This window comes from Hemibagrus wyckioides, linkage group LG05 (genome assembly GCF_019097595.1).
Source record: "Hemibagrus wyckioides isolate EC202008001 linkage group LG05, SWU_Hwy_1.0, whole genome shotgun sequence".
Classification (NCBI taxonomy): Eukaryota; Metazoa; Chordata; class Actinopteri; order Siluriformes; family Bagridae; genus Hemibagrus; species Hemibagrus wyckioides.
Window position 1 is genome coordinate 6210354 of NC_080714.1, and position 27621 is coordinate 6237974.

The window sequence follows — 27621 nt, forward strand, 5'->3', positions numbered from 1 at the left end:
TGTACATCAACAAGAGTAAAATAAATAACTAGCCTTGTTTAACTGGTCATGTATGCATTGGGCTGTGAAAGAAACAAACACAGACACAGTTCACAGCTGTCTTCATCACCCCGCAAAATAACCCCCCACCCCCCACCCCCGAGCGAAATACTGCACGCTAAATGTTACATCCACTGAGAGAGAAAGAGAGAGAGAGAGAGAGAGAGAGAGGGAGGTGGGGGGAAAGCGGAGTGGGAGGGAATAACCAAGAGCGAAAGAGAGCGTAAGGGTGCAGTGCCACAGTTCACTCGTACATTCGGAGCAGGAGTGTCACTGCTCTTTGAGCTTTGGCAGTCGAATCACCTTCACTTTATTGCACTCAAGCCACAGCAAAACAAAACAAAAAAAACATCCCAAGCAAATGGACTACGTCTACAGGATCTGCCTTTCTTCTGGAATACATGAAGATCTTTTTTGTTTTCTATATATCTAACAAAAAGTAAAGGCACTTTTTTTTTAATGACTCTCCACAGTACTTTCTCACCTGGACTAGTGTTTCTCCAGCAGTTCGTTTTCTTCAAGACATCTAGAAGATCTTCAAGACGTCCACTGCATGAACTTTTCTTTTACCTCTACAGGGGCAGATGTATTCGTCAGGATGAGTGATGGTGAAGTTAAAAGGAATCATGTGTTGTGTGACACTGTGGTAATTTACGATCGCTCAAATATGTCTGTGTCAAATCAAGCCTCGGTCTAAAGGATCTCCTGCAAAACGCCTGACAAAGAAACCATCTGTGGTCGAGCTCACACGTTAGGGGCCGTAAACGCATATCAGGAATGCCATCGCTGGGACTTGTTCACTTTCTAAATGTCAAAACGAAGAGTTAGCTTTTAGTCTTGTAGGTGCCTTTCAACTACGAAGATGAGCAACGCGACCAATATAACAAATTCAAATGAGACTATGGAAGGTTACAGGTTCCTGATACCTGTTGTGATTATCATCATCATCATCATCATCTTGGGCAACCTGCTGGTCATCATTGCGATCGCACGGACAGCCCTGCTCCAGACTGTAACCAACATCTTCATTATGTCCTTGGCATGCGCCGATCTCATCATGGGGGTTATGGTGGTGCCCCTGGGTGCCACTATAGTCGTAACAGGTAAATGGCATCTCGGTGAAACATGGTGCAATTTATGGACGTCGGTGGACATCCTGTGCGTGACTGCCAGCATTGAGACACTGTGTGCGATCTCAGTGGACCGATACATCGCGATCACCAGACCCCTACGCCACAAGGTGCTGCTTAGCAAGTGGCGCGTTCGACTGATCGTGTGCGTAGTGTGGGTCGTGTCTGCTCTCATCTCGTTCCCCCTTGTCATGACCAGGGTTTGGCGGGCTGACCCCATAGATGAGGTTGCTAAAAACTGCTACGAAGATCCCCACTGTTGTGATTTCATCACGAATACAGGTTTCGCAATTATATCATCAGGCATTTCGTTTTACATCCCTCTAGTCATCATGATCTTTGTGTATGCCAAGGTGTTCGTCATTGCTGCAAGGCAGGTGCAGCAAATAGGGAAGAATCGCCAACGTTTCCAGAAGGAAAATCCGTCCAGCAATGGCAACAACAACCTCCCACGGAACACAAGCAGTAGCAGCCTTACGTCGGGCAAAAGGAAATCCTCGCGACGAAGGCCTTCTAGATTAAGCGTGGTGAAAGAGCAGAAGGCCTTAAAGACGCTGGGGATCATCATGGGATGCTTTACTCTGTGCTGGCTGCCCTTCTTCGTAGCCAACATCATCAACACCTATGATCGTGACCTGATCCCGTCGGACGTTTTCCGATTACTAAACTGGCTCGGCTACATCAATTCCGGCCTCAACCCCATAATCTACTGTAGAAGCAAAGAATTCCGTACAGCCTTCAAGAGCCTCCTAGGATGTCCCTGGCTGCAATTGCCCAGCATGAACTACCTTTATAAGGAGCTTAGGACTCGATGTCCGTGTTTCCTGGGCTTGACAGAAGCAGGCATGAATGGAGCTTTCCAGAAGCCTGTCAGCTCACAAGGGACAAAACCAGATCCTGTGCCGCAGGAGGACGGAGAAGAAAGTCTAGGAAGCAGTCAGAGCAGCTACAAGAGCGACAAGCCGTCACCGGGACTCGTTCGCTCCAACAGCAGCACACACTTCAGTTATTGCTCTGAAACGGAGATCGAGTTGTAAGTCAAACTTTTTTGTTCTAGCTGGTTAATAAAAAAAATAAAAATCCACCTTTTCACCAGTAATGCTAATAACGAGCTTATAACTGTCTTAACTTGGCTTGGCAATGTTCCAAAAGCTACATTTATGCATGTCATCAGCATATCCAGTGCAATATATTAATTTAGGCAGTGATCTTGTTTTATTGTGCTTAGTTCTGGGCAAATTTTTTACTCTGCATGGTAAACATGTCCAAATAGAAATGTATACATCTTCACCTGTATCACACATGTGAACATGTTTAAGAGGTTTAGCTTCATGAGTAAAGCACTTTAAGTCGCTACAGATGGGGGGGGGGATTCTTTGAACTTTTTGTGCAACTTGTCATGTTGTGGCCGAGAAAGTTTGTGAAAGAAAAATAAGTACAGGGTTCATAAGCGCCCATGTTTGCGGTCATATAAGTGGTGGAGTGTTGTTGGACACACATGGTTTTTAAGAAGCCACTTGCTTCCCTCTGAGTTCTCTCTCTCTCTCTCTCTCTCTCTCTCTCTCTCTCTCGATAAAAGCCACTACACAGTGAACCAGCAGTGCAGAATAGTTCCTGTGACTCACCGTTTAGCAGCCGTTTATCAAAGAATATTACACAAGCAAGGAGGAACACTTGGCCCAGTGTAAACATCACCACCTGTCCTGATGCCTGCCATCTTAATATTCATTATACTCATTTAGAATTTATAGCTTTTAATAACGCATTAATACGACGGGGAGATTTCACCAGGCACGTATCGGATGCTCTATCCATGGATCAGAGCTACAAGCTGAAAAACAGAAATCCGAACCGGAAAAAATAAGAGGTTGAGAAGAGGCGGCTGCTGTGAAATAATTCATCTACAAAATAAAACTGATTTAAAAAAAAAAAAAGGGATTCAGGATATGAGCAGACGTTTGTAACCTGCTTGACCGTAAACTGTTTCAAAAATTATTTACTGCTTAGAGGATTTAACAGATGATAACAGAGGATAAACACGGACAGTTATAGAGGGGGGAATAGAAGAAGAATATTTTTTATGGCAAACTGTCTACTCTCTACTGTACTTGCAAACTTTTAAACTGAGAAAGAAAGAGAGAGAGATGCATAGAAAAAAGAGAGAAAAATAGAGAGACAGAGAGAGAGAGGGATTATAGAAACAGAGAGAAATATAGAGAGATCTTAGTGAGAGAGAGAGAGTGGAGAGAGAAACAAAGTGAGATAGGTATAGAAAAAGAGAGAACAGAAATAGAGAGATAGATAAAGAGAGATTTGAGAGAGAAAAAAGAGAGACAGATTTAGAAAAAAGAGAAAAAATTGAGAGATATGTAGATAAAGAGAGAGAGAGAGAGAGAAGAAAGAAAGAGCACAAGAATGAGAGAGATAGAAAAGAAAAAAGACAGAGATTTTAGAGAAAGATTTCATTTTCATTTCATTTCATTTTCATCACCATTCATTTTCCCAGTAGGGGTGTACAAACTTTTGCACTTGCTTGTATTTCTGGAAAGATCTGACTGTTAGTTATCTACACGCTCCTTTACATCTCATTACTTATTATTTTCATTGTGTCCCACATTTACACGGATTGTTTTGATGCTCGGTGCAGTGTTTTATTTTAAGTTTGAAGAAGCTGACCTGCGAGACGAACGTTAACCCTTTAGCGTTTTTTTTTTTTTTTGGTATCAATACGACGTGTTTAATTGCAGACATCGTAGGATGGAGATGTGTAAGTTTGCACGATTAAAGTGAAAACGATACACGGCTACAGGAACCAGCAGCAGAGACTCTTCCTAGAAACGGCAGAGGAGAGGCTTTAACTCAGATGTTAAAGAGGGGTAGGCGGGCAAACCCTAGAGACCACTGCCTAGCTGAAATGAAGCGGAAAAAATGTCCGCACACACACACACACACACACACACATACGGCCTGGAGGGAGGAGGTCTGATTTAATCGACAGTAAGAAAGTAAGAAAATAAACACATTTTTTTCACTCATTTGGTCACTAAACCAGCAGCTAAATGTAGATCTCTTCCATCATAAAGACTAGAAAAAGGATTCGCCTTGTTTTTATTATTTAATTCCCCAAAACCCAGAAGTTTAAGCCAGGAGCTCAATTCGGTTTATTAAGTAAATCCACTCCACATCTGTTGAATTCTTAATTCCGGTCAGATACGGCAGCCGTAAAGTCGTGTTATTTTAGACGGCGTTTGAGTAACGAATGATGATTGATGTGGCTGAAGCTGTCTTTAAGGAGGATGCTTATTTATTTATAGATTTGTGGAAGGAGTCTCCAGTGTCAGGAGTTTTCTGTGCTTTCTGGTTTCTTAATAAGATGACGAAGCAAAAGAGAGAGAGAGAGAGCACAAGAAAGAGCGAGAAAGAGGGGGAGAGAATGGCAGAGAGTGAGAGAGAACGACAGAGAGAGAGAGTAAGAGAGAGAGAGGGAGTAAGGGGGAGTAAGAGAGAGAGAGAGAGAGAGTAAGGGGGGAGTAAGAGAGAGAGAGAGAAAATAGAATGCGAGAGGGGGGGGTAAGAGAGAGAGAGCCTGAAAGAGAGAGAGTAAGAGAGGGAGAGGGCGCAAGAGGGAGAGAGAGAGAGAAAGAGTAAGAGAGAGGGAGAGAAAGAGGAGGAGAAAATGACAGAGAGAGAGAGCACAAGAGAGAGAGGGAGAAAGAGGGAGAGGGAAAAAATAGAATGCGAGAGAGAGAGAGAGAGAGAGAGACTATTTATAGCTAAGTGGATGTTTCACAACATTAAATGTAATTATAAAGGGATAAATAAAACACTGTATGATCATTAATTCAGTAAAAATAATCTTAATGCTCTGTAAATAATCAGCTTCAGGTTTAGAAGTGTGACTCCAGCACTTCATCCCACTCCTGATTATTTTCCTATCACATCATTGGATTTTTTTTTTTCCTATTTCGGTGCATACTTTTAAGATTGCCACTATAAGGACTATTTGACCTTGGCGGATGATGTCACTCAACCTCCGAGAGCAATAAGCTAGAAACCAATCCGAGTCGAGCGACCTTTTTTTTTTTTTTTCCATTTGCAGAGATGACAGAATAATTTGTCTCGAATTTTACTGATTATCTAATCACCATGCTTGAAATATTATGTTACCTGTAATTTGCGTCTAGAAGAACATCTGTTTTTATCGTCTATACGTATACAGAAAGAAGCAGACGCTCACTCGGGTTTAATAAACAGCAATCGCGGACAAGATTAGACTCTGATCTCGTTCCAATTTTAACATTTCCGAATACAAGCAACAGATTGTTGTCCAGCAAAAGATTTTATCCAGACTGGAATTTGCCGGTTTTGTTTTGTTTCGTTTTTGTTTTGTTTTCCAGCAAAAGGAACAAAAGTCACATTACTGGTCAGTGGCACAGATCCCTCACGCACGTACCAGGTGTCGGTGTGCTGAGTGAAATCAAATCAGTGCTGTGAACTGCGAGAGGCCCTCGCATATCCTCACGTATCAGCCGTGTTAAAAGGCTGTTTGCTGAACGCTGATCCGTTCAGACGCCATCCGTCGCGTTAACACGCCGAGCCGTGTGGATGCTGTTAGGAGCTCGGCGCTGTTCCTAATCATTCGATGCCAGAGCACGTTGAACGCGTTTCGCTAAGCAGAAACGCCTTTATACTTTTAGGCCCAACGTTCGGTTCAGCTAGTTCAAGATGGTGCTGATTATTGACACTCATATTCTGGATGAGGTTTGGATAATGGAAAATAAATAAATAAATAAATCGATAAAAAACAGCAGAAGTGTCGGTCAGGATCTCGGCGTGCGTCACGGATAATAGCTCCGGCAGCGGTGTTGATTAACAATAAATGGAAGGGCATTTTCACGAGGCCACTTCTGCACTCGCAGATGGAACAGTGATTATTTCAACGCTGCCTCGACAACAACAAAAAAAAAAAAACGTTCGGTTATGAAACGACTGGAAAAGGAGGTCGGGCCTGGACGGCTTGTGACTGACTGCTGCGTTCAAACTTTAACGTGCTTGCTCTGCACCGAGATAATATTGAAGTGTGTTTAGTAGCGTGAGTGTATTTAGTGGCATGAGTTTGGAAGCACTCCCAACAGCTGATAAACGTTATCACTGAGCCACAACACTTCCGCTTCTCAGGAGAGGCTGTTTACCACCTAAAGAGAACACCAGCTCCGCAAACTAAATGTTAACGGATCTTCAATTACTGCTTTAGCAGTGAAACGCGCAATGATGAAGCAAAACTGATTCAGAAATATTCTCTAGTGATTACACAACATGGATTTCATCCATGGGTTAAAATGAAGATTTAATTGTTACAATAATAATAATAATAATAATAATAATAATAATAATAATAATAATAATAATAATAATTATTATTATTATTATTGTATACAATTGTTACAATAATAATATTAATAATAATAATAATAATTATTATTATTATTATTATTATTTACACTCTCTCTCTCTCTCTCTCTCTCTCTAATATATATATATATACATATATATATTAGTGTGCATTTGCATTATATTTTCCTTTTTGTTTATTTATACACAATACACAATACAGTATATTATATTTAATATTTATATTGTATTTATATAACAATTTGTTATATTATTTGTTTAACTGAATATATAGAACATTATTCTTATAATATTATTATAAATAATATATTATTTAAATTATTTATATTATTCCAATTAAAAATATATTAAATAATTAATTATTATTATTTTCAATTTATAATTATAATACTTTTTTTTTTTTACATATTTATTTATTTTTTTTTTTAGAATTTTTTCATTTAAATTTCTTTTAACTATAATCTGCATACAGAAGTATTTATACTTCTAAGAAGTAATTTAGTAATTTTCTTTAGTAAGAAAGTATTTATATATTAGATATATTATTAAACATCCATTGTTTTTAACAATATTATTAAATAATTGTTAGATATTAAATTAGATATTAAATAGTTATTAACTATACATAACTGTCCAGAATTTTTTTTTTTTTTGTAGCATTATCCTCAAGCTTTCTGATACAGTCATGTAAAGACATTTCTTCTACATATCGACGTTTTGTTTTGACTCATCGGGTTATTCCTCCCGCGCATGATTAGCAAAAAACTTCACCATCCACCACACGGTAAACAGACCGCCGCATTGGAAAGAGTAACATCACAGTAAAGAGCTCATCTGTCCAGTGCTGAGACATAAAGTACAAGCTTTTCTAAAACGTTGTGTCAAATCAAGCGATCAGAAAAGCAGCACCTCGTTTACATATCACAGGAACAAGCATGGCTTCATCCAAATCGACTGTTTGGCCCTCTGTGGTCATTAGCCATTTTTGTTTTTTGAACACAGTACAGCTAAATAAATCTTTATCTCTTTATCGTTTCAGGTTTGTTTTGATTCGCTGTTTAGGTGCTGGGCAGTTTCCAAAGAAACCAGAGTGACTTAACTACTGGGGTCGATCTGTCTACACCCAGTATTTTAGACACATGAATCAGATTCCTGTGTGATATTAAAAAAATAAATAAATGAATAAAACACCAGTCATTTAGGTTAATCAGTAATGCTAGAGAAGTGACGCAGAACTTTATGTCACACTCACGCATGTCTACTTGCTCACTCATATTTCACAGACTACACAATGCCAGAGCGAGGCGTCGAACCCGACACACTTCCTGTCGGACTGTTTCATACAATATTTCTGTTTCTGCATTGATGCGAACTGGAGTAAAGTCGTGAAGAAGAAAAGAAGTAGTCATGTTCTGTAACACTATCTGTCCCGTGTGCACTAAAGCATATGCTGTGCATTAACAAACACATGCCAGCCGCTGATTACAGCACCGGGCAGTTTAAAAAGAAAAGGAAGGAGGGAAGGAGATATAAGCAATGAGGTCATGCTTTACTTCAGGATATTAATACAATATGGAGGAATTCTTTCAAAATCAGACGTCTGGGAGGATGCCAGATCTTTCTTAAGCAAACATTTTGAATATATATATAGAGAGAGAAAGATATTTCCAAAAGATGACATTGGACGTGAGATTTACGTAAAAACGCTGGTGCTGGCGCTTCTTACAGATGGATAAAGGGAGGTGATGGTCAGTCAGTCAATCAGTCAGCGAGTCATCATGCTCCAGGTGGTGTGTGTTAAACTGTTTGTTTCAATCTGCTATGTTTCCAAACATACTAACACATTACTTCATCTAGCACATGGTCTAGCGCCTAGTTTCCAATTGGGGTTCATCATACAAATCAGATGATGCAGAAGGATACGCGCTTAGCAGGTGTGCGTCTCAAAACGATTCCTCATGCGATCGGCTTCACGGTTTATCTGATATTACTGTGTAATTATGATGATAAAATGGCAGGATGAAGGGCTTCAGCTTTCGGGTTGTAGGAAAACCATCAAGGATTTCATTTTTATCCATTTAGAGCTACGTTGTGGGACGTCCGTGTGAATTACCACGTTATAATGGCTTTATCGTCGTCCCCTCATCAGATTCTTTTACATTAATAAGACAAAACCTGAGTGCAGTTTGTCCTGGACACTCTATTTATCTTTCGGGACTCTTGACAATCCTGTGCAGAAACCTTTAGCATATCAACACTGCCAGCTGTGTCACCATAGAAACGATAGACTGCCCTTATAGAAAAGCGAATCAACCAATCAGCTGTATTCGCGGTAAACCTTTTAAACGGTTTTTCAAATCCTCCATGTCCTGATCTTTCCGTCCGATTTGGCAGACAAATTTGAGACAGCGTTGAATAAATATTTTAAGACTTGTTTATTTGTACAAGGGCCTCTTTAGCCATTAGAGCGCATTTGCATTCGAAAAATAAACTCAACAGCCAACCTGCTAGAGTGCTTTACGAGTCGCGAGTTGTAAAAAAAATAAAATAAAATACAAAAATGTAATGATTGATCCAATCAACAGTATGCTGCTATGCGTGGAAGGAAGTCCAGAGAGACTTCAGTTTGGACGATAAACACACACGCTGACTTCAGGTTTGGACTCTCATCACAGTGGTGGGATTGGAAGAGAGAGGACACATTATAAAACCATTAGCACCCATTAAAAGCAAAAACATAGAAGGACGTCTTTTGGAAATCAGGCGGGTGTCTGCAAGAGCAGTTATTCCTTGTAATAAGAGGAGGCAGGGGAGGTCTGGAGGCTGGACGAGGCGTGCCTTGGCGTGGGATGGATGGAGATTTTGGGTGGCTTTGAAAGCGACTCTGTGCACCACTGGGAACTGCTCAATTGGCTGGTTGTGGGACCGACGCCTCACTCGTGCCAAGTGAGTGTGAGCAGGCGAGCGTTAAAGCAAGTCTCGAAGCAAAGGACATGATTCTCTTTTGAAAGAGCAGGCAGGTCACAGCTTTCCTAGCCTGCATTGCAGAATGTTTAGTAACATGATGAAGGAAAAGTCCGGGTGGAGGTGTGGGTGAATAGGCTTTATGCTCTGGTTGAGTGAGTAGGTGTTTTGCTAGATAGAACTGTGCACCTTCCAGTGAAAGCAGAGAGTCTGATCTTCAACCGCAGATTTATTTTCTTAGACAGAGATCTAGGTATGCGTCCACTACCCACATCAACACACAGGGGAGCTTGCCGTGTCAGTCACGTAGACACGGATGAGAGTGCAGAATTGGCCGGCTTTAAGTGTTTACCAAAGGAGACGTTTTAACACATAGGGGCATTCCAACAAATTTCCTAATTTCCAATTTTAACCTTTTCTTCGTTCATTTCAGTTATATTTTTAAACCTTTCTGGTGGAAATAGACTTTTTTTTTTTTTTCAATTTAAAAAAAAAAATTATTTATAAAATTTATTATTGAATATTTGACTTTTATACTTTGTGTGGTGAAACAAATAGAAACAATTTTAAAAAGGAGCCCAAAAAATGATGTTATGAATCTCCATCTCCTATTTTATTAAATAAATAAATAAATAAATAAATAAATAAATAAATAAATAAATAAATAAATAAATAAATAAATAAATATGTGGCATCTGCTTGATTTTATTTTTATAATTAAAATGGGGTAAAGTAAATAAATAATTAAACATTTATTTATTTATTTATTTATTTATTTATTTATTTATTTATTTATTTATTTATTTATTTATTTACTTTTCCCAATTTTGATTTTAAACCTAAAATCAAACAGACGCCACATATCCAGATCGTGGAAGTCCTCTCGGAAACATCATACCAGAATAAAATCTACAGCTTAAGTAATCTTTGCTACTGTAACCCGTTATTAAAGGTATATGCGAATTCCTTCTCTGGAACTTCCTAAGACTTTAAAAGACCTTGAAAGACAACAGAGAGTCTGGAGGGAAATATTTTTCTATGGGCTATAGTTGGCACAAAGCTCATAACCGAATACCAACCATAAATCCTTTCTTAAAGGTTCATGGAGTACATCCACCTGCTGGCCTTTACCGTGTTAAGTACATAATACATTTTGCAGACTTTCGCCCAAAGGCACGATTAGACAATTAGACACACTACCGCAACCGCCACACACAAACCAGACGGTTCTATGGAAGGCTGATTCAGCTGAGATCCTGACGTCAACTCTGGAACACGATGCCAAAGTCACACTGTAGCGAAGAAGCAGAAAAAAAACGAAGCAATTAATCTGGCTTTGGACAAAGACATAAGACATATAGGGACGTTCTGATCTCAGTCACTAAGAGACTGCCAGCAAAATAATGAAACTCTGTTTATGATTCAAATCAAAACAAGGCCAACAAACAAACCTGCCAAAGTACTCTTTGTCTCGGGTCTGGGGTTTTGCCTTTCTCTCTGGAAAACAGGTCCAGTGTGGATGTGTTCAGAGTTCATGCACACCGCCTTCATAAAGTTGTTTATGGGATGCAACTGATCTGTAAAGCAAAGCCTGAGAAATGTCTTCCCTCATGCCGTAATTATCATCACGTAGCAGGACCAGCAGTAACCTGCGGCGCTCAGGATTTCCCCACTTCAACCGTATTCTCCATGTTACTTATTGATTTTTTTATATAAATCCACTGAACCTCATTATGCACCACTTCACATAACCTGATCAGCAAATCCCTCTTACATAATCTCCCTGGCCTGTGTATTATCAACTTTGTACTTTGCTGCAAAACATTCCTCCAATCACAAATGACAGCAATAGCGAGCTGTTTACATGGTTCCTGTACCTCCTGCCCAGTGCTGTCGGCTTCGATGAACACTGTTTAAATTGTTCAGTATTTCTCAGCTTGAAAAATATGATTGGACTTTTCTGTCAAAAAAAAATGCGCCATATTCAACAAATGGTTCAAAGTAGTTATGGAGATGGACGGTAAAAAAAAAAACAAGGAACGAGGAAAACGTGTTTTTATCACTTCGGAAATCAGATCGATCTGATTTGGGGTTGATCTGATTTGCTGCATATACAAACACGCTAATTAGGTTGGTAATTCTGTTTAAGAATTCTGATCCAAATAGATTTCAGATGAGCGAGGGGCGGGGGGGGAGGCGACGAAGGACTGGAAAGAGTTACAAAGTGCTTTCCCGAGCCAGACAGATTTCCAAATGGAAGTAATTCAGCACTGTTGATGCTCCACCTACAAAGCATGCATAAGTGCAAGGGTATGTGATACAATCCTTAAACTGGGAATTCAGTTTTTTTTTGTTCAGCTTTGTTTCTAGCGCTTATAACAACAGACCAAAACAATATGAGGAGACAACAAAAAGGAAGTGAGAAATCACTAAGGGTCAGGATCTTTAGAATCCGTAAACTTTTGTGATTCCAGACTGAGACAGACGGCAAGAAAGACAGAATATCTGCTTAACGCAATGATGAGCAAGCAGGGGTCAAAAGTCAGCTTAGTGGTTTCGGTTGGCAGACGAGTATATAAGAAGTAATCTGTACCCTCGAGGCTGGACTGGTTCAAACAGACCAGGGGAAATATTTTCCAAATTCTGCCGGCATTTTGTTGACAGCCGCCAGTGCCAATGCTACTTCTGTCTTATGTCTCAAAAGACAGACTAGTACAAAAGCTCCTTCAGAACTCCTTCAGAACGATCTGTTTGGCCACAAAATCATATTAGTCGCATTCTTCCCCAAAACGGATGATTTCATTTAGAAATCACATGAAGTCCACTGTACTCTGACGTTTGCCGTAGCTGTAACTGGCCCTATTCAATCCTTGTATGAATTTACAGCCATGGCATATGTAACATGTCACTTAGTTGCTGACAAAGCTTGGTCAAACACGCCAATGTTGTGGTTGGACGGGGCGGAGCAACTGATCTCAGCCGTCCGGATTCCAAAGCAAATTCGCAGCGGCTATTTCGAGACCGGGGCGAGCGAAATAGTGACAGTAAAAAAATCTACAGATGTGTTTACGCTGAAATTGGACCTAAAGAACACCGCATTAATATCTTGGCTTCTGGTCGAGGTGCCGTAACGGTGGCTGGTGAGAAGACAGTCTTGGAGGGTTAACGTTGTGCAGACTGTGCGAAACGCTCAAGGCTAGCTAAAAGTAATCGACGTATTAGCAGAACAGTCTGAGCAGAAGGGGTTCTTGGGAGAAAATGACAAACATGCTACACATCAGAGATGACGTACACAGTCTTGTTGTAAAAAAAATAAATAAATAAAAGGGACAAAGGTGTGGGCAAATAATTTTGAGATTTGTTGAAGATATAATATTTATATATTATAAGATATAAAGTTTAGTATTTTATGAATAGAGCTACTTTTAGTCTAAATCTTATAAACTAGTGATCCTCAAGCATTCTTTGGTAAACGGTTATAACTTCCTCAAGAGCTTGTACCTGAAACTATTTCTCGAAGCAAAAAACTCTGATGTTGGTTCTACCCAGAACCGTTAACAGTAAGAAAGTCAGACCACAAAACCCTTTTTTTGTTTGTCCTTGATTGACCTTCTTTTCTAAGCAAGCCCCTGAAGAGCAATAACGAACTTTCTTTTCCAATTATGTTCATATTAATACACATGAGGCGGACGGTTAAATCTGTCTGTTTGTCTCTCTGGGTCTAATACCTCTCTAATCTGTCAAAAAAAAATCGGAAAGTCCCACAGAACCTTCGCTCTGTTGTTTTCCACCACTCCCTGTGGTTCCTCCCACTATCCTCGGCCCAGCACAAATATTATCGGCGCACCATCCAGATCAAGCCTGAGGACTAGGTACAGAGTAAATGTATATAAATGGCGATGTGTTTAAACTGGGTCTGGACTTTTTTCTCATGATTAATTTGAAGAACAGCAGGAGCGAGTTCATATACTGTTGCATGTTATGCAATTCCCAGTTGCATCTGTGTCCCGTTCACTTTCTATGCTCGGGGTAAAGCCTGGCACCATGCGTCAGATTTCCTTTCAATGTGTGGGCAATTTTCTCATGAGAAAGAAGTTCTTTCAGCGTAACAAATCTAAACGCAGTCCGATTGTGTCTTTTTTGTCAATCCAACATTCGGTTATATTCAGGGGGAGTGAGGATTGATGAAAACTGTATGTCCTCCATCACTGCCTTGGGTATAAATAATGTCTTACAGGAACACAACAGGCCCTCCAGTGTACATGTAGAACCTATTTAATGTAACATAAATCATCCATGTCCATTGTTGGGCCGCATCAACACGCCGGTAACCTCGTTTCCCTCTTAGATGTACTAAGTGACAGGTATTGTACTGGGACTATATGGTGGTCAACTCAGTAAATCACTCGAATTTCTCACTGGGGAAACCTGAATGCGGAAGTGACCTCAGAGAAATATTTCCACTCTTGTTTCTTTAGGCGCAGTCATAGATGGTGCTGATTTTTTTTTTCCTTTTTGGATAGTTTCGGTCTACGTTTCAATTTGGCTGTAAAAACAGAACAGCGGGTCCATTGAGACTCTCGGCACACGCAGTCACCCGTGTTGGAGTTAATATATAGCCCCTAAAATGCAAACAGAAAGGGTGTGTACTGTTGACTGAGTCAAAGGGCAAAAGGTTTCGTGACATATGAAGAGAGGCGCAAATTAAGTATTGGCTTGTGGTGTGAGGGTTGAGTGTTCTCGTCACGTCTCACCTAGCGATAGCGATGTTAGCTAGGTTTATGCGGCAGTAATTAAATCCCATGATTGCCAGACAGCTTTACGCCTCGATTACATAATTATTATTGCGTCTATGGATCTTTGTGCACGTCTTCGGAAACCGACGGTACGTGTTGCAGTGGTGTAATATGTGTAATCATCCAGCTAAACAACTGCATATTTATTACGTCAATCGAAAGCAATTACAGCTCAGCACCAAGCGACGGCTAGCAAGGAAATGAGTGGGATAATTCTGATTAGCTACAGATGGTTAGGATGTACGCAGTGTCGTCGTTTACACCTGGTCTTTTCATGCGTATTGTATTTGGAGTGAATTCTGGTAGATTTTATCGATACGCAGCGCCGGATAGCCGTATCGCCTTCACTATGCTGATTCCCTCTTAACACTTGTTTCTACTGTATGTCTTCCCTCATTTGACATCGTTTTATGCTAAAAGGATGGAAATCAGGAAATTTGAATTCCTTTGAGATGTCAGATTCGGCCCTCGTGGACCAAAGCCGTTATGTTGTGTTTGGAGACCTTTCACCTGTCAGATTTACACGCTTATGAATCTGATTAAAATGCGTCTCACGCTTCGAGGTACAGCTCGAGCGCTGCAAATTAGATCTGCTTTAAATGCACCGTCTGTCTAAGACACTCGAGTCACAGAAAAAGTCCAGGTTTAAACAGGGTCAAAGCGTCTGCTGGGTGACTAAATGGAAATGATGCTGATGTTTGAAACATCTTAGTGTGTCTGAGCTGAAAATAGCGGTCTGGCTATAAAAATAAAACACGGTGAAGTGATTTTTCACAACTTGAATCGTTCCCCAAATCCTAAATCTTAATAAGAAATCAAAAATGTAAAGATAAGAAATAAAAAGAATAAAGAAAGCAAGTGGAAAATCCACAGGAAAATGAGACGGGTTTTTCTTTGTTGTTGTTGTTGTTTGGGAGAGTTGTATGTAACTGTGAGAAGGGATAGAAACATGACCCATTACACCGGGTTGATACGATTCTTTCTCTTGCTGATTTCGAAAAACGAGTCGCTGATCAAGATCAAAGGTCCAGAGATTAAACATGTGGTTGCACATCTGCCCCTTGCTCTTTTCAATCTTTATGCTTAGAAGATAATAGAAGCTAAAAAAAAAATGTATTGGAAATGTACATGGCCAAAAAAGATAATTAATTAAAAAATAATAATAATAATTCCATTTTAATTATCCATTTTATCCTTAAATTACTATAATTAAAAATTAAAATAGCCCTGATCTGCAAGATCACATGAGTGTTTAATAGAGTACTTTTTATTATGGATTTTATTTTTGGAATAAATGGCAGGCACACTTATCTAGCATTTTTTTTTTTTTTTAATTATGATTTATTATTTATTTAAACAAAATTTATTTCGTTTCTTTAATTATTAATTCTTGACATCTTTTAACAAGATGACATGCGCCTATATTTGTTGTGGCTTTATTAGTATAATCGCATTACATATTATACTTTTTTTCAAGCAGTGCCTAAAATTCACCGATTTCACCTCTTCTTCATCAGGAATTTCTTTCTAGAAAGTTCTTCCAATAATTTACGCATATACACAAAGTCATGATACTGTCTATACACCACTAAAGGTATCGTGTTAACAGTGTTTCTTTTTATTAGATTATTTTCTTATCATGGTATAGCATGTGGTGGCTCTGTAGTGCATCATCAGGTGCAGTAGAACTGGCACCTCACAACTCCAAGGTTCCTGTCAGGCTTAGGTTACTGCCTGTGTGGGGTTTTGCATGTTGTTCTGATATCCGTGTGGGTTTCCTCCAGGCTCTAAAGGGGTTCTACGTCCAGTAGGTGGATTAACTGCTTGATGTTGTGAATGTGTGTGAGTGTGCATGAAGTCTTGATGACGGACTGGCATCCCATCCAGCGTGTTTCCTTCTTGCACCCGGTGTTGCCGGGATTGTCTCCAGATCCAGGACACTGACCGGGATAAAGCACTTAAGCTTGATGAATGAAGGAATGATTACAGTTCCTGTACCGTGACCTGTTCTGCAGCTGCTTCTACCCTCTCGAGTCCTGGAGTAGCGCCTCTAGGAATCAACCCTGACCAGGATGAAGCAGTGCAGTTACTGAAAGATGGATGAATGATGAATGGTATACCATTTTACTGATCAACCGTCACACCGTTTATTGTCTCCAAATGATTTTTCAAAATGGATCCTTTACATCATTCCCTCATAACAGGGCCATTGAGTTTAATGGTCTCAGATATCCCTCTGGCCTTTTTAAAGAATAGTCTTGAAAGTAAAAATGAAAAAAAAAAAAAAAAAGCAAGCAGCAGAACTGCAAGTGGGAAAAAACACAGGGAAAGGTTTGAGATGAGTTAGCAGAATGGTAATATGAAGAAACATTAGACACGAGCCAGGTGGCCATTATGGGCCCGGCAGCAAAGAGAGACTTGATTCAAATATTTTCAGACCATCAATCATGGAAATCAGCAGACGTCTGGGTCTGACACCTCACTGGCGCGTTTTACCAAATACAGCAGCAGTCCATGGAACAGCATGAAATCAATCAATTTACTTACAACGGGAACAATTATTCACAATGATTAATTGGTCTATATTTTTAAGTGCGGACACAAACGCAGAGGTAATCTGATTAATCGAGCTGAAAAACGTCAGTAGAGGACTTGGATCAAGCTTAGGCAAGGTCTAGGCAATATATTGTTTCTTGTCATATATGACACCCTACCATTTACTGAAAGGATATATATATATATATATATATATATATATATAAGCTACCAGGGCCAGCAGATTAGCCTTGGCTATGTACAGAGACTTAATTAAAGTGTTTAAGGTCGCTATAGCGGAAAAATCATTGGATATACACCAGGACGAGACCAGGCAAAGTTTTTTGTTTTTTTTTCCTTCAGCCGTCTAGCAGATTTGGTGAGCCTGTAGCCTCGGATTCATGTTCTTGGCTGATATGACTGGAACCCGATGTGGTGCTCTACAGTTGTAGCTCATTCGCCTTATGGGTTTTGGCATGTTGAGATGTTTTTCTGCTCATCATGGTTGTAAAGAGTGGTTACAGACGTTGTGACTTCCTGTCAGGTCAAACCAGTCCAGCCATTTTTCCTTCACCAGTAAACACTTTTCATCGTTTAGATCTGATTAATCCGAAGGCAGGATTTGGTGGTGGTGTAATGTGAAATTATTAAACCTCGATTCTGGAGTGCTAGATCCAAGCTTCTGAGTGCTCCTCTGAAACGAGATCCTGTACACAAACACGCAAGTTATGCAAGCTGAGTTAGCATCATGAGGCCTGTGATTATTTACATATGGCACATGCATCATATTTAAGTAACGTTACCTTAATTATCTTTTCTATTTACGCGTTTACATCCAACAACACGCCATTTTCCCGACCAGTCGAGGGGTTAAGCTCCTTGTTTAAAGACTCCAACCGCAGCCATCTGAAGTTGTGACCCGAGATTTAAACAAGTGCGCAGAAACGTAACCACTTTAGCGTCGCTGTCAGTCAAAAGTCCGCCGCTTCTCTAGCCTACCAGGTGCAAAAACAAGGCTTTAAAATGACATCACTCACGATGGGATCTGCACTCTCTCCTATGCCTTGGAGGATTGAACTAAAGGGCCTGGCCCTCTCTGAACATTTCTTAGTTTGACCTCCCCCGCTAACCCCCCTCCCCCCTCCACCCACCCACCCAAACTTTTCCCTCTGATAGGACATAAACGCTGGGTATTGTTTATCTGTTCCTGTGGAGACATGTACAGTACAGTAGCTGCGATAGGATCGGAATCTGCGGCATTCCGAGTGATGAAGGGAGCGGTGATGAGATCAGCCGTGGAGGGAGGGGAACGGCATGAAGGGGAAAAAGATGAGCGACGGCATATGTTACAGGGACGAGGGATATGTGATATGCTCCCGACACTGTATTGCAGATCACTATAACTTTTTTTTGTTTTTTTTAAAACACAGTCAAATTTCAGACAGGATGCTTGAAGGGAAAAGTAGGAAAGGATATGTGGGAGGTTTAAGCTTTAAACTTAAAACCTAGCACTAATGCCGTAGTCATGTGCTGCATTTTCTGTCATCTCCAAGTCGTTCCCCGGTTGCCAAGTTCAACAGGACAGCCAAGCAGATGAGAAAACTGGCTTTAAATATATGGATGTTTAAGCAATGAGACCACAGATTTGAGATATTTTGACAAAGAAAACAGAGTAAAAGAAAGAGAGAGAGAGAGAGAGAGAGAGAGCTTCAGGCTTTAGCAATAATACAGCATTTTTAGGTCGTATCTATTGGGGAATAAAGTAGGTTATGCACACTATAAAAAAACACTCGAGCATTTAACAGTGTTGCAACACAGTAAACATCTGAGAGCAGTCAGTTAATCAGTTGTTGAATAGAAAGCTCTTTGACAAACACTTGTATAACATGTTTCCTTATTGAATTACGCTGTTTGTGGCCCCACCAGTGATCAGCGCTGTAACTCCAGCGTGTTCCAGTTCTTTAACAGAATTGCCATCATTTTATCATCTCATTACGCCGCAGTTCAGTGGAGCGTGACAGAATTTGTCATTTGTCATTTCAATTGCTTTCTGATTTCTCGTGTGTTTCACATCAAAGTAAGGAACAGAACATGAGTGTTTTATGTCTTTAATACTGTACCACAGTTGCCAAGAATGACTTGATGCTTATTAAAGAATGACATTTTATAGTTTCTAATCTGTTTAAAGTTACAGTTGATGACCACAAAAAGTCCCACAAACAATCCTGCTCACCTGCCGCTCTCTCTCCTCTCTCTGTCCTCTCTCTGTCTGTCTCTCTCTCTCTCTCTTCTCCTTCGTTCTTCTCCCTCTTTTGTCCCCCTCCCTTGCTCTTTTCGCCCTATTTCTTCTCTCTCTTCTTCTCTCTCTCTCTCTCTCTTTTTCTCCCTCCTCTCTCATCGTCTCTCTTCCATTCCTCTTTCTCTCTCTCACTTTTTCTCCCTCCTCTCCCTTTTCTCTCTACTTCTCTACCTTGCTCTGTTCGCCTTCTTTCCTCTCCCTCTTTCTTCTCTCTCGTCCTTCTCTCTTCCCTCTCCCCCCCCCCTCTCTTTGTCACTTTTCTCTTTACCTCTCTCTTCTCTCCCTCATTCTTCTCCCTCTTTTGTCTCTCTCATCTTTCTCTCTTTCTTCTCTCTCATCGTCTCTTCCCTTCTTCTTTCTCTCTCTTTTTCTCCCTCCTCTCTCAGTGTCTCTTTTCTCTCTACTTCTCTCCCTTACTCTGTTCACCCTCTTTTTTCCCCCTCTTTCTTCTCTCTCATCCTTCTCTCTTCCCTCTCTCTCTCTCTCTCTCTTTCTCTCTCTCCCCCCTCCTATCTCTTTGTCACTTTTCTCTTTACCGCTCTCTTTCCTCCCTCATTCTTCTCCCTCTTTTGTCTCTCTCATCTCCCCCCCTTGCTCCTTTCACCCTATTTCTTCTCTCTCTTTCTTCTCTCTCATCATCTCTCTTCCCTTCCTCTTTCTCTCTCTCTCTCTCTGTGTCTCTTTTCTCGCTACTTCTCTCCCTTGCTCTGTTCACCCTATTTCTTCTCCCTCTTTCTTCTCTCTCATCCTTCTCTCTTCCCTCTCTCTCTCTCCCTACTGCAAAATCACAAAATGTCCTCTATCTTGAAGACTTTCCAATGGCAGAAACCTTACTAGTGACACTGGTTTTTCGATTACTGCGGACCATCAAAAAAAGTCAACAAGCAGATGAAACTGACTTTCTGAACCGAGAAAACAGTGCTGTATTAATACAAACAAACAAACAAATAAACAAACAAGCAAATAAATAAAAATTTATTGTATCGTGTCATTTTAAACTTCAGACTTTATCTAGTGCACAGACAACACTTTCTACTTAAAGGTCGACGGCTAAATGGTTAAAAGATGAATAATCCGTCTTCTGTCTTCATTTGGGATAGAAGGTACACGTTAGAAAGCAAAGGAGTTACAGATGGTTTAAGGATGCCTGCTCTTGCGTGCTGCTCATGATTTGTCCATTAATTTTCATGATTTCTCAAAAGAGAGAGAGAGAGAGAGAGAGAGAGAGAGAGAGAGAGAGAGAGCAGCTTTCAAGGAAACCAAGCCCTCCTTTTCAGTTCTGCTAAGATGAAGCTATAGATTAAAAACGAATCATATATGGAAGAAATGCATGAGTGTCTGGCAAAGCTTCTAAGAAAATCTCCTTCTATTTCTTTTCTCTAGTTCCACCGTACATGGGCTGGGAGAATGAGAAGAAGAGAAGCTGAAATACAGAGCGAGAGAAAGAAAGAAAGAAACAGAGAAGACTAATTTCAGCTGAGATTGGAGAAACTTTCTGGCCGGCAGAACCGCGGACTGCAAGGAGCCACAAAAGCAACCTTTTAAATGACTGCGATGAAATACACAAACAAGATAAACCAAATGGGAACGGCTGATCGGACGGTGGCACGCACAGAGACGGCGCGCGCACAAGAGCGGATGGACAGCGGGGAGCGCGTCCAGGCTGCTATTACTCTTGGCCTTTAGGGAAAATAACTGGATTAAACCAGTTAAGCTGGGCCGGTGTGATGGACAACGATCTATAAGGGGTTGGTGGAAGCCAAGTTGGATCCGGAGTAGTCTCTGAGCACTCCGAATTTTCTCACAGGCCGACATCGTTCCAGCAACTTTCTATCTTTTTCCCAAAAAACAAAGACACAAACACTTATGGCGCACAAAACAAGACTTTTTATTATTATTATTTTTTCTTTTTCCTTTTTTTTGGAAGCACAAACAGATGTGATTTTTAGAATACAGAAAGTAGTGGTTGAAAGCAAATTTTGTACTTCATGTTAAATTATTTCCTATTTATTTTTTATCCCCTGATGTTACCTGTGAATGTGCTTTATCAGAGTTTATCAGAACGATACATGTATTCATGTCGTACAGGTTCGCGTCTGTTCACCGACATATACAGCTAATAGTATGGTAGCTAATGTTTTCTGTGTTTTTTGTTTTTGCATCTTTTATAAGCTGCAAACACCATGTGCACAAAAAAAACAACAAAAAAAACAAAAAACAAACAACCCTCAAACCCTTTGGCTCCACAAAAAAAAAAAAAAACAACTAAAAAGGAAAAAAAAGAGGAGAATTTCTTTCTTTTTCTCTACTTTTCATTCCCTTTCAGAGCTGCTAACATTTTTGAATTTCTTTCATAGGCAAAAAGACTGATGATGCGTATCGGTGGTCTGATCCCAAAGGCATGACGCACGATATTATTATTATTCTGTATTATATATATATATATATATATATATATATATATATATATATATATATATATATATATATATTTTACAAATAGCTTTTCATACTAACAAAACATCCTGATATAGAATTTATTCTAACATTAAAAGAAAAGAAAGAGAAAAAAAACCCCAACAACATAGGAAGAACAGATGACGCTTTTTCACGTGTTTCATTGTCAGGTGCAATTGCTGAGGATTTCAATTTCCGCCAGGAAAAGTAAACGAAAATGAATAATAATAGGATAAGATGTATTAAATGCAACGACGGACACACTTTCTGTGGATCTCAGGATATTTGTTGTGCCCTCTGATACAGTTCTGTTTTTTATTATTATTATTATTATTATTTTTATATATATATGTATATATATTTTTTTTTTTCTTCAGAGGAATCAGTCGGTAGCATCCATACTGCTTTTTGAGCTCTGTACATAATTCCTTCTTCAATGTGATTTTCTTGTAACATTATCGGAGCAGAATAATAACAGGAAATATGTAATAAATAAATAAATAAATAAATAAATAAATAAATAAATAAATAAATAAATAAATAAATAAATATCCAGGGCTGCACAATTATGTTTGAAAAATATTATTTTTTATTATATCTTTTATTTTTTCAGTGTTGTCATTGTGGTCTTTATCAGTTTGTTATTGTGTTAGAAAGTGATCTATATATAATAAAGCCGAATCCTGGAGTTATGAGCCGTTCTCCAGAGAGATTGAAACATTATGCTGAAGCTTAAACTCAAGCTGATCCCTTAATGCTAAAACACAGACATGTGACAGAATATTCGAAACCAAAAATGCCTTATTTCAGCGTAAGTGTACCACTATATACAACATCCGGCATTGATTGAGATTGTATGATTAATTATGCAGCCCTATAAAAATATATATTATAAATAAATAAAGTTAAAACTCTTAAGAGTCAGATTCCATTTTGTTGATGGTTGGTTGGTTGGTTGGGGAAAGAGGGAGGAAAGAGAAAGGGAAGGAAAGAAGGAAGAAGGTAAAGGGATGGGAGGAAAAGAGGAGAAAGAAAGGAACTGAGGCAGACAAAGAAAGCAAGCAGTGAAAGAAAGAAAGGAGAAAAGGAAATGAAAAAGGGAAGCAACAGAAAGAAAGAAGTGAGTTAAGGGAAGGAAGGAATGAATGAAGGAAGGAACGAATGAAGGAGGGCAGGTTTAAAGAAAGCTAGGGTAGGAAGGAAAGGTAAGGGAAAAAAGGAAAGAACAAAAAAAGGAGTAGGAAAGGAAGGAAGGAAGGAAGGAAGGGCAGGTTAAATGAATGGTAGAAAGGAAAGAAAGAGAAAGAAAGAAAGAAAGAAAGAAAGAAAGAAAGAAAGAAAGAAAGAAAGAAAGAAAGAAAGAAAGAAAGGGAAGGTTGAATGAATGGTAGGGTACAAAGAAAGAAAGAAAGAAAGAAAGAAAGAAAGAAAGAAAGAAAGAAAGAAAGAAAGAAAGGAAAGTGACCTTGAAGAATGGTAGTTAAGGGAAGGAAGGAAGGAAGGAAGGAAGGAAGGAAGGAATAAAAGACGGAAGGAAAAAATTAGATTGAACTCAAAGAAAGATTGAAGTTAAGGGAAGGAAGGAGGAAAGGAATGAAGGAAGAGAGAAAAGAAGGAAGGAAGGAAGGAAGGAAGGAAGGAAGGAAGGAAAGTGAACTTTAAGAAACAGAAGCTAAGGGAAGGAAGGAAGGCAGGAAGGAAGGAAGGGAGGTGAACTTAAAAAAAAGTTAGAAACTAAGGGATGGAAGAAAAGGAAAGAGGAAGAACTGAAAGTAAGAAATCTGATTCCAATTTGTGTTAGTACACTCTGGTAAACAACAACACAATCTATTTATTTACTAATAAAATAAATGCACTGTTTGTACTCCAAACTAACTGGAGTGTTTTCAGTGACACAGAGCAAGTGCTTGTGATTAGCGCTGTCCACTGCATTGTGTCTAAACGCTGTGTGAAGGTGCTCTGCTTCACCACACACCTCCACACACCAGCCATGGCAGTGCCCGGGCACCAGTGCCAGGTCTGGCCTGATGTTAAACACACAGCTGGAACCTTTTAGCTAAAAATGCTGCCGAGGACACGACATGTTCAGCCTGGTTTTGCTCCTGAACCAACAGGGAAGAGCAGATCCACAAAAACAGTGGGTTATGACAAGGTTTTGAGCCATATGAAAAGTTAATAAATACAGCGCTTCTTCAAATCCAAAAACTTTCATCTCTTAAGAAATCCCATAAATATTGAACGAGTTCAGGTCGAGGCAGATAGCCGTTTGTGAAGATAACCGAACTAAACTGGCACCACGATCTTATCGACGGAGGCATTTTCGTCATCTCGAGACGCACATGAGCCTCGGCTTCATCTCTCCCCGGTCGGGTAAAGCCTGGAGCTTGCAGCATTTCAACGCTGTTACATTTCAAAGAGCAGAATGAAAGCAGACAGGCTGCGTGGAGGACAGGCTTCCTGGAAGAGTACATCACGTTACACTTGAGCGTTGAGTAACAGTAGCCTACATGCAGATTCTCCAAAGCAAATACATGGTTGAATTGGAAAGTACATCAGTGGGCAAAGCGTCTCTGAAAACACACTGTCCGGTTTTACCAGATATGATCAAATTATAACCAAATGTACAGTCAAGACATTTCTTCCTGGACAGAACCAGGCAGAGTTTTCCATTGCAAGTGTCTATTTGCAATGCAATTTGACCAATGTTTAAAAAAAACAAAAAAAAAACTGAAATAATAACGTCCATTTGGAAAGCCAAGTGAAAACAAAAAAGCTGTGGAGTTACTTCTGAAAGAACTATAACGGTGGAGAACAAGGCAAAAATGTTCAAGCAGAAAAAGCAGAGTGAAATTCTGTTCTTTGTATATTCCAGCTTAGGGTATTAAGGTCATAGCACAGGGTTAAGGGCCTCACTAAAGAGGCAAAAGTGTCAGCTTGGAAAGAAGGAAGGAAGGAAGGGCAGGTTGAATGAATGGTAGAAAGAAAGAAAGAAAGAAAGAAAGAAAGAAAGAAAGAAAGAAAGAAAGAAAGAAAGAAAGAAAGAAAGAAAGAAAGAAAGAAAGAAAGAAAGAAAGAAAGAAAGAAAGAAAGAAAGCACAGTGAAATTATTTTCTTTGTATATCCCATCTTAGGAAGCACCTTGCTAAAGAGTCCAAAAGTGTCATCTTAGAAGGAAGGAAGGAAGGAAGGAAGGAAGGAAGGAAGGAAGGAAGGGAGGGAGGGAGAGAGGAAGGAAGGAATTGATTGGTAGGGTAGGAAGGAAAGAAAGGGAAAAAAGGAAAGTCCAAAAAACGGGAGTAAGAAAGAAAGAAAGAAAGAAAGAAAGAAAGAAAGAAAGAAAGGAAGCACAGTGAAATTATTTTCTTTGTATATCCCATCTTAGGAAGCACCTTGCTAAAGAGCCCAAAAGTGTCATCTTAGAAGGAGGGAGGGAGGGAGGGAGGAAGGGAGGGAGAGAGGAAGGAAGGAATTGATTGGTAGGGTAGGAAGGAAAGAAAGGGAAAAAAGGAAAGTCCAAAAAACGGGAGTAGGAAAGAAAGAAAGAAAGAAAGAAAGAAAGAAAGAAAGAAAGAAAGAAAGGAAGCACAGTGAAATTATTTTCTTTGTATATCCCATCTTAGGAAGCACCTTGCTAAAGAGCCCAAAAGTGTCATCTTAGAAGGAGGGAGGGAGGGAGGGAGGGAGGAAGGAAGGAATTGATTGGTAGGGTAGGAAGGAAAGAAAGGGAAAAAAGGAAAGTCCAAAAAACGGGAGTAGGAAAGAAAGAAAGAAAGAAAGAAAGAAAGAAAGAAAGAAAGAAAGAAAGTTGAGGTCATAGCACAGATGAGAGTTAAGCACCTTGCTAAAGAGCCTAAAAGTGTAAGCTTAGAAGGGAGGGAGGGAGGGAGAGAGAGAGAGAGAGAGAGAGAGAAAGAAAGAAAGAAAGAAAGAAAGAAAGAAAGAAAGAAAGAAAGAAAGAAAGAAAGAAAGAAAGAAAGTTGAGGTCATAGCACAGATGAGAGTTAAGCACCTTGCTAAAGAGCCTAAAAGTGTCAGCTTAGAAGGGAGGGAGGGAGAGAGAGAGAGAGAGAGAGAGAGAGAGAGAGAGAGAGAGAGAGAGAGAGAGAGAGAAAGAAAGAAAGAAAGAAAGAAAGAAAGAAAGAAAGAAAGAAAGAAAGAAAGAAAGAAAGAAAGCTGTGGAGTTACTTCTAAAAAGAACTGTAAAGTAAAGTACTACTCAAAAATTTTCACGCTAAAAAAGCAGAGTGAAATTCTTTGCTTTGTATATCCCAGATTAGGAAGTTGAGGTCATAGCACAGTTGAGGGCCTCAGTAAAGAGCACAAAAGTGTCAGCTTGGCAGAGCTCAGGGTTGAAGCCTCAGCTTTCCAATGAACAACCCAAAGCTTTAACCAGTTGAGCCTCCCGCAGTATGTTACTAATTATGCTAGTAACTGTATGCTTCTAATGGTTAGACTTAATGGTAAAAAAAAAAACAAAAAAAAAACAACAACAACAAACGAGGACTAGTCCAGTCTAACAACATATTTCTCATTTTGTCTTCAGAGGCGAAGGGACCGGTGGTTTTTGTCCTGAAAGTAAACTGCAGCGCTCGGCAGGGTGTTGAAGTGCAGATAAGCAGACGCACAAGATAACGGCAGGATAGCGTGAGTCGTGTGTGCACCTTCTGAGAATTCAGTGAAGATGAAACAGGAATTCCTTTTAAGAGTCAAGATAAAAAAAAGTCAGTCAAAGTACCGGCTCGACGGACCGACGGGCTCGGAAAGAAAAAACACGGCAGACAGTTGGTTCGAGAATGCCACCTGGTAGCTGAAAGTCACCCGTCGGCTACGCCCAGGAGGCCGTCTGGAGTTTAAGAATCTGTTGCTTCTCATCTGCATTGGTGCTTCTTGCCGTATGCTTTTAGCAAAAGGGACTTTGAAGTTGAAGCAGCATTACAACCAAACCATAAAGCTAAGCAGTTGAGGGTTAAAGGTCTTGCTCAAGGGCCACACACTGGAATTTACAAGACTGGGGTCCAGTTGTTTCCCACTGATATCACTAACTTTTTAAGTTAAAAAAAGAAATTTTGAAACTTAAAATACTTTTCACTCATCACATGTTCAACTGGGCAGTTACATCAACAAATTTCCTAAATATCATGGAAAAAAACAAGGAAAAAAGATATCTGTTACTTTTGTCATGGTCGGAAATAAATTATTAATTTAAAAAGTAAATTTGAATAAATAATTTGCATTTATTTTTAAAACTTAAATATATGTAAATAATTTTATTTATTTATTTGATTATTTGCTACTCCACTTTATCTTTTTTTTTTTTGTCTTATTCCATTTCATTTCATTTTGTCTATGTTTTTTTTTAATCAAGAATCGATTTTAAAATTGATTTTATTTTTTATAAAACATAGTCGTAAAAAAGCATTTTACTGCATGTGTCAAATCGTGTATGATTTTGTATGTGATATTTCTATATTTCAAATTGATATTTCTATTTATTCCAACAGCTTGATTCTGATATTAACAGACAAATGGGGGGAAAACACATGAGGCTCTGAAAACTCCATTTCAAAAATTACCAGGTGGTGAAAAGAAGCAATCGTAGATTAAATATAATATATAGATATAATAGTAAAGAATAATATAAATATAATAGTAAAGAATAGCCCTTCAAAAAAACATCCCCATGTGCTTGTAATATTAGCAAATGTCTTCCTTATGCAACTTAGGAACAGCCTTCAAAGCTTCTCAAAAAAACGTTCATAGCTATGGGAATAGTGAAAGTCTTCACCCTCCTGCTTGTAAATGTATTAATCACACCTAAACACAAAAGAGCAAAAAAAAAAAACTGAAGACCTAAAAAGTGAATGTTTTGGCTAACTGTCACAGCTAAAGTAATAAACGAGCAATTTACGTAGTCACGCTGCAAAGTATACAGTAGTTTCCCCCAGGTTTAATCTGGCACATCCACATCATCCAAAAGTCAACAATCTCT

At 39.4% G+C, this 27621-nt stretch overlaps 1 protein-coding gene across 3 annotated transcripts in view; it reads left to right on the forward strand.

Moving 5' to 3' along the window:
- The first annotated feature begins 265 nt into the window (after positions 1–265).
- Positions 266–27621, forward strand: part of adrb3a (adrenoceptor beta 3a) — a 28661-nt gene continuing 1305 nt past the window's right edge. The window contains exons 1-2 of one of the 3 annotated variants that reach the window (XM_058389779.1): positions 266–2202; positions 16272–17175. In XM_058389779.1, coding sequence (XP_058245762.1) covers positions 902–2202; positions 16272–16344 — 1374 coding nt within the window. In that variant the 5' untranslated portion in view covers positions 266–901 and the 3' untranslated portion in view covers positions 16345–17175. Of the gene's footprint in view, positions 2203–16271; positions 17176–20558; positions 21441–27621 lie in introns of those variants that run through there. The other 2 variants (XM_058389780.1, XM_058389778.1) reach the window with 2 other exon arrangements.